Source organism: Enhydra lutris, unplaced genomic scaffold (genome assembly GCF_002288905.1).
Source record: "Enhydra lutris kenyoni isolate GAN:26980312 unplaced genomic scaffold, ASM228890v2 scaffoldscaffold1, whole genome shotgun sequence".
Taxonomy (NCBI): domain Eukaryota; kingdom Metazoa; phylum Chordata; class Mammalia; order Carnivora; family Mustelidae; genus Enhydra; species Enhydra lutris.
The window spans coordinates 58799743-58812880 of NW_019154085.1; the positions used below are offsets into that span (position 1 = coordinate 58799743).

The window sequence follows — 13138 nt, forward strand, 5'->3', positions numbered from 1 at the left end:
TGTCTCCTGAGGTTTTTTGGCACTGGGTGGAATTGACAGAATAACATTTGACAGTGCTCTCGAAATCTCACACAAAGATACGTTTCTCTTTGCAATTTAAGATCTTATAACACATAAAACATCAATGTGATAACAAAACTTAACAAATGTAAAGTCATTGCCATTAAGGAGTTGCTACACCATTAGTGAATAACCCGGAAAAAAATGTTGACATATTTTATTAAAAGTATCTGTGGCAAATTAATATTGTATAATCAATATCTTAACATATTATACTTTCCAGGGTTTCAGGAGAGTACATTTAAGAAGAAAAAGAGGCAATGTTAATTCAGACTTTTTTTTTTTTTTTTTTAAAGAGTACATTCTACCAATGTTGAGACTATCTAGGAGTTGCCTGCTGCAAACTCCACTAGACTTTTAGCTAAGACTGCCATAGAAGGTAATATAATCTCTTCAAAGCAAATTAAGAAAAGTCACCATAATGTGAGTTTAGTATCATGAGAACGTAAGAAATAATTTGTTGTTGTTTTCTCTCATCTTTCCCAAATTAACTTGAAAGTACTCAGTTTTCTGAGAAAGACAAAAATTTGACTAATGGCAGGTTTTATAGATGACCTTATCCCTCAATCTGTTTCTAACCCGATACACATAAATAACTGCCCCTGTTAATACTCATGGCACAGCACCATTCTGGGTACACCAAGGAGTATGGGAAAACATGAAGGTAGATTTAATTCTTGTTTGTACCCTTTGTGAAAATATGGTAAAAATGTTTGTTTCTAAGGCTTCATTAAAAGAGGGTTTTACTTTGGGGACTGGAATTTAGACTTCACCCCTACCAGAGGTGGTAGAAATGTGGTAGACCAAATTACTGTCCTATTTGAAAAATTCCCAGGCTCTTATTGGTTGCCTAATGAACAGTTACCAGAAACTAAAAGTAGAAATGGCTTAAGTTCCCACTGTGTTTCACAGTCTCTTTTTTGGTGGAATAAGAGGTATTCTGAGCATTTGTTTGTCCTGTGGCTTTTTCTCTTATATATAGTCATAGTATGTTTTATGTAGGACATGTAATATGTATTAATTTAATTGCTGAGATTACAACAGCTAACCTTTTACAATTAAAATGTAAGTGGAAGTTAGCAGAAGTTTTCCTTTTGCCTAATTTAATCTTGTGTGCAGACTTTTTTGGGGTACATGATTTTTCCCTTTACATAAATAGGGTTCTATGGTTTATTTCACAGATATTCATTAGAGCTAGCCAAGATTTTTTTCATACAGTATGCCCTTAGAAGAAGGCCTCAATAATCTGGAGGCTCTTCTCAACATTCCATTTGAAATACTTCCTTTTGTTTTTCATTTTATTCTGCTGAAAACATCTCCTGAGGTTGCTTGCACAATGCCTGCCTTTTGTTCTTATTTGATCACCTCACCATCTTGCACTCCCCACAGCCAGTACCACTTTCTCCTACTTGGTTCATGTTGGAAACATTCCCAATTTCAAAACCTCACCAGGATCCCTCCTAGTAAAAACCTGCATTTTCTTTTGAGATTTGGAATGGATGAAAATTAGGATGCCCTGAGTCTTGTTGAACACTTTTGTCCTGGAATGTACAGCTATTTTAGCAGCAGTCTGGTGGCTCAGGTCCAGTTGGGCATTGAAATGACTTATTTAATCACAAGCTCAATAAGGTGTGTATGTGCTTATGTGCGCATTTTTACCCATCTATTATGCAGCGTTAAAGCAGCGCAAGAACCCAAACTCCTGCTTGCCTCTAGTACAGAGATATCCCTGCTTTCCTCTTTGACTAACATGGGGCCACTGAAAGCTCCAACCTCAATATATAGTGTGATCTGCCTGGACCAGGAGCACCTGGCTTTTCTGGGAGCTCATTATATATACACAATCCAGGCCCCCACTCCAGACCTGAATCGAAAATCAAGAATCCTGGCGTGGTTCACATGCACTTTAAAGTCTGAGAATCCCTGCTGCATGCAAGTATGGCTCAAGAGCAGGTGTGCTGATCTTGAGGAAAGTTAGTTTTCCCTTTTAAGCTTATGTAAGTTCAAGATACAGCCTGTAATGAGGAATCACTGAATTTAGTACTGATAATCTAAAGTCAGAATGCACATTTATCTCCTATTCCGATTCCTTAAAAACTGAGGAAGGTGCACTCTATTCCCTTTCTACACTTTAACATTTCAGTTTTGCATTCTTCATTCTTTAAAAAGTTAATTCAGGATGCCACGAATGAGAACATGAGAACGCCTTCAAGAGCCTTTTTGGCTACCAACTTAAGGCTCTTGTCCCACTGAGAAAGGGGTGGAGGGTAACCTTGGAAGCAGGGGATAGAGAGGCGCTCAGACACAAAGAAGTTAATGGTCGAAGAAAGGAGAAAACAAGAATAGCCAAAGTTGGGCAAAAACCACTCAGGAGAAATGGTGGTGAAAGGTAAAGGGCAGAAAAAACAAGTGTCAAATAGTGTCATAGCTCCTGTCCCCTCCCCCGCACCCGGATGCCTGAACAGCCAAGGCCCTGCTTGTTGACGAAGCTTCATGGCCAGGAGCTGAGATTTGCTTCCGAAGAGAAAAATGGGCCTGGCTGTATTTTTCTCTCAGAAAACTGTCTCGGCTTCAGTCGGACATCTGGTCACCCACTTGTCCAGCCCAGAGCCTCGGCGCTGGCTGGCTCGTGGCGCCCTGCTGGAGGCCACAGCTGCTGCCCTCTGCAGCCAAGGCGCCCAGCCCGCCTTGGGGGGTTGGGGGGACTCAGGCTGGGCTCCGCGCTGACCGTTCGGCCCACTGAGGCAGCGCTCTTTAAAAAGGCGCCCGCCTAGGCGGAAGTCGAGTCTGGTTAACCCCTCTCTGCCCAAGTCTAGGACCCACCCAACGTCCCCAGAGCCGCTCTCCGTCAGGCAGGTGCCGAACCCCGAGGAGGACTGACCGGGCGGAGGTTCCCGGGCCGTGCCTCTGCCACCACAAGAGTGTGTGCCCCTGGCGTCTGCGCCAGCGCGGCTCTCCCCAAGCTCCCTGAGTCTCCTGGGCGGCGGCTGCCTCTCGGGACCGCCGGGGAGCTGGGCAGCCTCAGCTCAGGCCGCTCGGGGACGTTAGACAATAAACCAGAGCCGGGCGGATGGCCGGGCGCGGGGAGGGCCGCTCATGCTGCCAGCCCGTGCAGCGCTCGGCGCGGAGCCCGCCCGCCTGTCGGCCAGCCTGCGGGGCCCAACTGAGCTCCCGCCGCGCTCCTCCTCCTCCTTCCCGCGCGGATCGGCGTCCCGGGGAAAGCCGCGGGAGGGCAGATTGGCGGGTGCCGCCACCGGAAGCAACTTGGGGCGGATAAAGCCTCTGTGCTCTCGGCCCTCTGGTCCAGGGCTGGGTTCCTCTCCAGAGCCAGAACTGGGAGATTTCTTCCGACATCCCAGGGTCGCTTTGGGCCTCGTGCTATTTATTTGTGCCAACATCCTTTTAAATTGGTTATGTTCTCTGTTCCTCCGCTGATTCTCCCTCATTTTAAACTTACTGGCATGTTTTTTTTTTCCTCCCCTCCAGATTATATAAACGTTGCACACACACACACACACACACACACACACACACACACACACAGACACACACACGTCTTCGGTATCGATCACTGCGTTGACACCACTTCCACTCTGTCTCCCCAGATCAGCGCTTCCAGCGAACCCATTTGCACGAGGACTGGGCCCTTTCTTTTCCTGGCGAGGCTTTTGAACCTTGTCGCCAAGCCAGTACCTCAGAGAGAAGGAAGTGCAGTGGGACGCGAGGCATGCATGGCGCCTGCCCCCAGTTAGATGCTCTTCAGATAATCGGCAACCAAGCTCGCTGATAAAATATTTAGGAAAGACCTCGTAAACATCACTGCAAATACATTAAGGCACTTCAGCCTGACAGCTTATGATTATTTCAAAACTTAAAAAGGTGATCATGGATTGTTACTGTTTCTGTGCTCAAGCAAGAAACCGAACCTTCCCGAGGTGGGTGGATGGGTGGGTGAGTTGCAGCTTTTCGCCCCCACTTCTTCCCCCCCCCCCCCCCCCCCCCCCGGCTCCCGCTCACTTTCGTCGCCGTGGCTCTCGGCAGCAGTGATTTATTTATTTATGTATGTAGTTAAAAAGGTGTGCGTTGTGGGGAGCGGTTCGCGGAGGACACGCAGGACCTGCTCACAAAGGACTGGCTCAGGTGTTTTGTGCTTCTGTATTAACTGGAAAAGACAGACTCTGGAACTTTTACAGGGCGAGAAGAGGCCACCGGCTCGCGCTTTGTATACTTTGCACTTGAAATCGTTACATTCAACTGAATATTTGGCTCATTCAGATCCGAAAAGTCTCCTAGCATCATCGAATTCCCTCCTCCGCCCCTCGGCTCGAGAGGAGGGAGGTGGGGGGAAGGTAGGAAAATGTTTAGTAAATTGCACATCTTTGAATCTTCCTAAAGCAGTGGTCACAAAGCTTAAAGGTGACACAACAGTGCTCACGTAAAGCCAACACACATTCCCCACCCCCCAAGCCAACAATAAAATCATCCCCTTCAATTTGCCATGATCGTCGCGACCAGGAGCCAGGTGATTATCCTAATTAATGTCTATCTAATTAAATTACTGTCAGCAGTTAACCAATGGCAGGAGCCGTTTCATCGGCTGCACAAGCAGCAAGATCAAAAGTGAGCCTTTTCTGATTGCTGCATAGTGTCAATTGGCCAATCTCTTCTCCCAGGGAAAAAAAAAAAGTAAATCAAACCTTTGAGAAGCATTTGCTGGTTGAAGTGCTTTCTGTCTAGTGAGGGGGTCTGTGGATTTCTAGTTTATGATAAATAGGACTTTAAAAACCAGGGACAGGAGGGCGAGTGTTCAGGTTCTAGAGCTATGCAGCTGGAGCACTGCCTTTCTCCTTCTATCATGCTCTCCAAGAAATTTCTCAATGTGAGCAGCAGCTACCCACATTCAGGCGGATCTGAGCTTGTCTTGCACGATCATCCCATTATCTCGACCACTGACAACCTGGAGAGAAGTTCACCTTTGAAAAAAATTACCAGGGGGATGACGAATCAGTCAGATACAGACAATTTTCCTGACTCCAAGGACTCACCAGGGGACGTCCAGAGAAGTAAACTCTCTCCTGTCTTGGACGGGGTCTCTGAGCTTCGTCACAGTTTCGATGGCTCTGCTGCAGATCGCTACCTCCTCTCTCAGTCCAGCCAGCCACAGTCTGCGGCCACTGCTCCCAGTGCCATGTTCCCGTACCCCGGCCAGCACGGACCGGCGCACCCCGCCTTCTCCATCGGCAGTCCCAGCCGCTACATGGCCCACCACCCGGTCATCACCAACGGAGCCTACAACAGCCTCCTGTCCAACTCCTCACCGCAGGGCTACCCCGCGGCCGGCTACCCCTACCCACAGCAGTACAGCCACTCCTACCAAGGAGCCCCGTTCTACCAGTTCTCTTCCACGCAGCCCGGACTGGTACCCGGCAAAGCGCAGGTGTACCTGTGCAACAGGCCCCTCTGGCTGAAATTTCACCGCCACCAAACGGAGATGATCATCACCAAACAGGGAAGGTAATGCTACATTCTTGGCAGTCGCTGCTCCAGGCACGGCCCGGGGGCAAGTGCGCCGGGTTGTGACTAATCCCGGTAGCGATGTTTTGGGGTCGGGAGCGGAGTGGAAGGCGCTCTGGTGCGCCCTGGAGTTGGCTGGTTTTGGAAAAAGGGAAAGTGGAAGGTATAACCGCCGCGGTGGTGTTGGTAAGGGGGTTTCCGCTCTAGAAATGTGGTCAGAGAGCCTGTCAGGGGCCGGAGAAAGGCGAAAGAGAGGGAGAGTCCGGGCCTGCAGCTGGGAAATTGTAGGGACGCATCAACACCCGGAACCAAGGACAGGTGGAGGTGCGGGTCGCCAACCTCACTCTCCACCTGGGCAGTGACACCTGCCGACTCCCCACTCCAGCTAACCCGCGGATCTCCCCGACTTCATCCTCACATCTTTTCCTCCCCCCACCACCCCTTCTCTAACCCAGCAAACATTCGCTCATCCACGCTGGAAGAACAAGTTTTGCTTTGCTATCTGGCGCCGCGCTTCTTGCATTTAATCTTTAACATTTACGTGTTTTTTTCTCTTGTTTTCTCCCCCCCCCTTAATTTAAATAGGCGCATGTTTCCTTTTTTAAGTTTTAACATTTCTGGTCTCGATCCCACGGCTCATTACAATATTTTTGTGGATGTGATTTTGGCGGATCCCAATCACTGGAGGTTTCAAGGAGGCAAATGGGTTCCTTGCGGCAAAGCGGACACCAATGTGCAAGGCAAGTCCTTCCAATTAACACATTTTCCTGACACTTATTTAGGTGAGAATGATTAATTAAAGCCTTTGTGGACTGGCTCGAGAGACTTTTAAAACGATCGGCCAATGACTTCTAAAAGGAAACGAGGGGGATAGGGGGACAGACTGAGCAGCGAGAAGGGGGAGGATTATGCAAAAGCTATTTTAATCATCTCCAGTTAATAGGAAGAAAGCGAGGCCTAAAAAACCCCCAGCTAATGGGCCTCACTGTGGAATAAGGTGTGTGTGTGTGTGTGTGTATGTGTGTGTGTGCGTGTGTCCTACGTGGTGAGGAGTTGGGACTGGGCAGTGCCCAGGGCATAATGTAAACAACATATTTCTTTCTCTAGGAAATCGGGTCTATATGCATCCGGATTCCCCCAACACGGGGGCTCACTGGATGCGCCAAGAAATCTCTTTTGGAAAATTAAAACTTACAAACAACAAAGGAGCTTCAAACAACAATGGGCAGGTCAGTGGCTCAAGCGCTCCTTCCCGCCCCCCCCCCACCCCCACACGTCTCTCGCTAGCATCCAGTCCATTAGTTTAAATCAGCATGAGAAAATGGACATATGTTTTTTTTCTTCATTAACAAGCCTTTTTCAAAATTTTATTTCCACCCTCCTATAAAGTTATTCTTGCCCCCCGCCCAATTCCCGAGTTCCCGACCTTCCCAAGAACTGTACAAATACTCGATTGATTTCGAGAAGGAAACCCACAGGATCGGAGGTTGTAAAAATCTTTGTTCCTCCTAAAAGGAGGGCTAGGCGGATCGGGAGGCCCTGACGACCAGGAAATCGGGTTCGGTTTTCCTCCGGTGCTCCGCTGATCTTTGCTCGGGGAGGAACCAGGGCTGGTCCTGCCCCAGCTAGCAAGTCACCAGCCAAACGAGTCCCGCGGTCAGTTAGCCGGGGCGGCGGGCTCCAGCCAGCCCCGGCACGGCCCGCGGCCCCAGCCCAGCGCACACTGACCGCGCTAACGCGCCGCCCTGCGCTCCTCTTTCTTTCCGCCGGACAGATGGTGGTTTTACAATCCTTGCACAAGTATCAGCCCCGCCTGCATGTGGTCGAAGTGAACGAGGACGGCACGGAGGACACCAGCCAGCCTGGCCGCGTGCAGACATTCACTTTCCCCGAGACCCAGTTCATCGCCGTCACCGCCTACCAGAACACCGATGTAAGGAGGCCTGGGGGCTGGGCGCGCGGCGGGCGGCTGCGGCTTCGCCCCGCACCAGCCCGCAGCCCCGGCCATCCCCGGTTCGGGCACTAACATCAGCAACAGCTGGTTCTGGTGCGCCTTTTAGGCGGAGGGCTAGGGGCCTGATGGGCACCTTCTCTGAATACCTTGCGGGTGGGAAAACGCTTCCTATTCGTCTCCATCGCGGGTCACACGGGCCATCTTTGAGGGGCCCAGGATTTCTAGTAGGGTCTCTTTTGGGAATTTTAATTCAGTTCTCAAACTAGAAGAGATTTAAATTTGCTTTCTCCCCCCGCCCCCCTACCCAAGACTCTTTTTTTTTTTTTTTTTTTTTTTGGAGTCCTTCTTCCATTTAGAGAAGAAGCAGATTTTCTCCTGCATTTTTATTATTGGCAAGTTTTGGCATTATCTAAAAATAATTAATTAATTAATTAAATTCTCAGAATTGATGGCTAAAATAAACAAACGTCACTTTTTGGGCGATCAAAAGAACAGACACATTCATATATCTAAAAAGTACAATAAATCGAATTACTGGAAGCTGTGGAGTGAGTTTTTTTAGCACTTGAACCTCTTCAACACTTGCAAGTTCGCCAAAACTTATTTTACTTCTGTTGATTTGACGAGTAGGAGTGACGGTGTTTTTTTTTTTTTTTAACTTAAATGGAAGTATCAAAAATGAAAATATGCATTTATTTTAAATTAAAGATGATTTTAAGATGCAGTTATGGGTTCTTGAGGTTGTGAATCAGAAGTGACCAACTTTTTAAAAATGTGGTGAAACACTTAAAATAGGCAACATTTGGTGATGAATTCAAGTGCCCCTTAAAGATTTGTCTTTTTGTAACAAGTATTTTTAAAATGTGCATGTGAGCTGACCTAGAACACGTGGGAGAGCTAATTGAAAGCAATCCTTTAGTGTTAGGCATCATTAATTTAAACATGTTCCTCATAACTTTCATGAAACGTTCTCTTTTTTCCCTTTCTATTCATTCCCTCCAATTTTTCCCTTGCTCCCTAATGAAATTGTGGGCCACAGACCCCTGTAAAAAGTGGTGATACATTCATAAACACCTAATCCACCTACACAGAAGGTGAGACCATATTAATCTTTTTTTTTTTTTTTTTGTCTTTTCTAGATCACACAATTGAAAATAGATCACAACCCCTTTGCAAAAGGATTTCGGGATAATTATGACACGTAAGTAGTTTTGCACCTTCCTTCTCAAATAGTTGTGGAATTGGGCTTTAGGTCAAAGGTGTATTGTTCTGTACAAGGCTGTTGGAAGCTCAAGTGTGCGAAGACAAGTCTGTTTCCAAGGTCTTCCCTTGCCTTTTTGTGGGCTCCCTTTCTTTCTGGTGACTTTCTGGCTTGGTGTTTTTGTGGTTTGGGTCAAAGATTTCCTCCACTTATTTTTATCTTTCTTATGAATTACAAAGTTGTTGGCGGGCCTCTGGGGCTGGCTGACTGGTGAAGCTGCCTGGGTTCCTGGGTGCGGGAGCTGTACGTGTCGCTGCAGATGCTCAGCTCAGATTGTCTGTGTCTGAAACCGCCTGATTCTGCCGGAAAGTGCATGTGGCTCTGGCAGTTGTTACATTCTTCTTGGCATATGTGACTTTTATTTACCCATTTCCAAGTTTTATGTAATAGCTTTTCCTGTGCAAGTTTACTATGGACTGAATAAAAATGTGCACCCACCGTAGGCAAGGTCATGAGCAGAGCCGTTGTTACAGTTATTTCAGGCTTTGGGAAGGACCCAGGTGCTGTTGCTGTGTATTATTTATAAGCTTCAAAAGAAAACTATTTCCTTTTATCTTTTGCATCTAGGCGTGTTTTAATTAAATGTGTTGGTACCCTTTTCTCCAGGCTTCCCTAACTTGTGTCTTTTCTATCAAAATGATGTTCTCTGGGGGACAGCAGAAGATATAAACTTAGTGCTTGTTCTCAGTGCTTGTTCTAGCATTCTTGCTCAGAGTTCAGATATAGTGCCCAAGAGTTCAGATAGTGTTATATAGCAAAATCTAAATCTGGATTGTCGGAATCTCCCCACTTTTATTCTGACCATAAAAGGGAAGGGTACATGAATTTCAATTTCATGGCTTGCATGAAGTGTCTGGGATAGAGCTACAAAGTCGAAGTTGTCTTTGACCAGAAATAGATTAATTTTGTGGAGAAATAGACAAGTGGCTGTTTCTATTCCGTCTCCAGGTAGATAACAAACTTCCTTCCTGATATTTTTTATGAAAAACTAAAAAGAATCGTTGATATTTCCTTGTATAACTGTCAGATGCCTCCCTTAAAAGTAGTTTTGAGGAAGCAAGCCTCATCGAGATGACTCCCCAGAATAAAAACTCAGCTATTCTAGTCCTCACAATCTAAAAATGTGGACCCGGCACTGTGGGAAGTGTGTGGCCCAGGAGGCCAGAGATACTGGTCTCTGTACTAGGGGGTCTTGTAGGTTTTGAGCTTTTAATTCTGTTGTGAACATCTGTTCCAAAGCATTTTATTTTGCACAGATCAATTCGGTAATCCCAAGTGGGTTGGGACCTGGATGGGCATCTAAACTGTATCTTTTGCAGGCTGTTTTTTTTTTTTTCTTTTTAAAATATTGTGGTAAACAGAGAAAATATTTGCACCTTGCTGGTTATGTTCCCTTCCTGCCTCCCTCTACTTATCTGAAGCTGGAATTAAATTTCAGGAGGGAAATTTTGTGTGGTAAGCAGAATGGACCTGCATCACCCTCACCCACCCTTCTCTGGCTGACTTCTGTAGGAAATATCGCTTCTTTTTGTTTCTTAAACTGTATATTTTCCATAAAAGCTTCCTTATCTATACAAATGGAGACTTTAGGTTTAGGGGACAGGGGAGAGCAGAATGGCTTATGCCACCCACCCTTTGCCCTTTTATGCTGATATGTTGAGCATGGATCACTTTTGGAGAAACAGGGTGAGCAGTAAGAGTTCAGGGGGACTAGAAGGTTGCTTGGCCACTCACCAGGGAATCTCTTCCCCCAAGGATTAAGGTCTGACAAGACTGAGGCTCTCTCTCAAAACAGTGTGTTGATTAAAGATTAAAACATTTATGTGTGAGCTAAATAAAAAGGGAGGCATGTGTCTATGTATAGGAGAAAACACTTCTACCAATCTTGATCCAATCTCTGGTTCTTTCTCAATTCTAATGGGATTTTCTAGGCCCAGGGCCTAGATTAATCTTCATTTCACCTACGGTGATTCCCAGTAACACAGTTACTGTCTGTGGGCAAGTTATTTAGCTTCCCTTTGCCTCAGTTTTCTCCTCTGTAAGGTGGGATAATAATGCTACATAACTGGGAGGATTCTTGTGATGGTTAACTAAATTACTATCTATAGTCCTAGACAACAGTGCATGGCACATAGTCAAGTTGTATAAGGGTTAGCTATTATTGGTGGGAGAGTGCTTGGAGGAGCTTGATAATCACTGTGAGAGTTTGTCCCAAAGGTGTTTGTTTGTTCATTCCGTTTTGCTTTTTGTCTTTTTTTAAATTTTAATTTTTATTTACTTACTATTATTATTATTATTTATCAGTAATGGTTCAAAAGCTAGGACAAGGTCAGCATACAGAACCTTTTTTCTTAGAGCCCCTGGCTGGCTCAGTCAGTAGAGCATGTGACTCTTGATCTTGGGTTCCACTCTTGACTCTTGATCTCATGTGGTCAGTTCAAGCCCCATGTTGGGCGTAAAGCTTACTTTACAAAAAAAAAAAAAAAATGTATATATACCTTTTCTTTGTAAAAGAATTTTATTGACTGATGACTTCATTTCCAAGTAGTAATTCTTGTTATTATTGGTAGAGGTGGGGGTTAAAGGATCACACGGAGGAAACAATGGACAGTAAATACTGTGGAGGCTGCCAGCAGCAGTCCTCGAGTCTCAGAAGACTGGTGAAGCCCAGTCTTTGATGATTACTACCTGGATAGCCTACGTGTCTATCAAATGGAAGAAAGTGTTCTTCAGAGTGAAAAAATGGGAATCTTGTTTAGAAATATTGCCCAGAAACTCTCACTGCACAGAAAAGGCCCACTGAGCAAATAACACCGTAGTCCCTGGGCAAATCTGCCCTAATGTTCCTACAGACATTGGAGAAGTGGGATGAGACTCCCCTGCTGTGCTCCGCTCTCTGATCCCCTGTACAGCTTTCAAGAGAGAGGGGACAGGCGAGCCTTCCTCTTGATCTGTGTTTTGCCTAGCTCCCTGAGTAGACAAATCGACCTCTTTCCAATTGCACGATTTATTTTATTTTGGGGAGAACGTCGGTCTGTGACCTTTTTGTCCGTCTCCACCCTGGACCGCAAGTTACAGATGGAGATTGTGGGGGTGGGCTAAAAGTGGAGGTGGCCTTCCCTTTGCCTCCCGAGGGGACCTCTCTGCCACCCCTCGGTTCTCTCTCTCTCTCCTTCCCTCGCAGGATCTACACTGGCTGCGACATGGACCGCCTGACCCCCTCGCCCAACGATTCCCCGCGCTCGCAGATCGTGCCCGGGGCCCGTTACGCTATGGCCGGCTCTTTCCTGCAGGACCAGTTCGTGAGCAACTACGCCAAGGCCCGCTTCCACCCGGGTGCGGGCGCGGGCCCCGGGCCGGGTACGGACCGCAGTGTGCCCCACACCAACGGGCTGCTGTCGCCGCAGCAGGCCGAGGACCCGGGCGCGCCGTCGCCGCAGCGCTGGTTTGTGACCCCGGCCAACAACCGGCTGGACTTCGCCGCCTCGGCCTACGACACAGCCACGGACTTCGCGGGCAACGCGGCCACGCTGCTCTCCTACGCGGCGGCGGGCGTGAAGGCTCTGCCGCTACAGGCGGCGGGCTGCACCGGCCGCCCGCTCGGCTACTACGCCGACCCGTCGGGCTGGGGCGCGCGCAGCCCCCCGCAGTACTGCGGCGCCAAGTCGGGCTCTGTGCTGCCCTGCTGGCCCAACAGCGCCGCGGCCGCCGCGCGCATGGCGGGCGCCAACCCCTATCTGGGCGAGGAGGCCGAGGGCCTGGCTGCCGAGCGCTCGCCGCTACCTCCCGGCACCGCCGAGGACGCCAAGCCCAAGGACCTGTCCGACTCCAGCTGGATCGAGACACCCTCCTCCATCAAGTCCATCGACTCGAGCGACTCGGGGATTTACGAGCAGGCCAAGCGGAGGCGGATCTCACCCGCCGACACGCCGGTGTCCGAGAGCTCGTCGCCGCTCAAGAGCGAGGTGCTGGCCCAGCGGGACTGCGAGAAGAACTGCGCCAAGGACATAGGCGGCTACTACGGCTTCTACTCGCACAGCTAGGCCGGCCCTGCCCGCCCGGCCCCGCGCCCCGCCGCCGCCCGGCCCCCCAGCCAGCCCCTCGCAGCTCTCCCCAGCTCTTCCTCCCCACGGCCCACCTCGCGCTCCCCCTCATGTCACTTGGCCCTCGAATACCGTCTGCGACGAATAAGTACAGGTCTCCGAGTTTGATTTTAACCTTTTTTTGCACAGCAGTTTCTGCAGTTAGCTCACCGACCTTCAACTTTGCTGTAAACCTTTCGGTTTTCCTCCTTAACTCTCCTTCTGTGAAGTTACACTCCTAACAAGCCTCCTCCCTCTCGTCTTTTT

General features: G+C 48.2%; 1 protein-coding gene across 1 annotated transcript; it reads left to right on the forward strand.

Moving 5' to 3' along the window:
• Window positions 1-4735: 4735 nt before the first annotated feature.
• Window positions 4736-12832, forward strand: LOC111145325 (T-box, brain 1). Its single transcript, XM_022500166.1, has 6 exons — window positions 4736-5574; window positions 6160-6314; window positions 6682-6803; window positions 7349-7507; window positions 8668-8729; window positions 11974-12832. Exons 1-6 carry the CDS (start codon window positions 4883-4885, stop codon window positions 12830-12832), a joined length of 2049 nt encoding a protein of 682 aa, XP_022355874.1. The 5' UTR covers window positions 4736-4882.
• The last annotated feature ends 306 nt before the right edge of the window (window positions 12833-13138 follow it).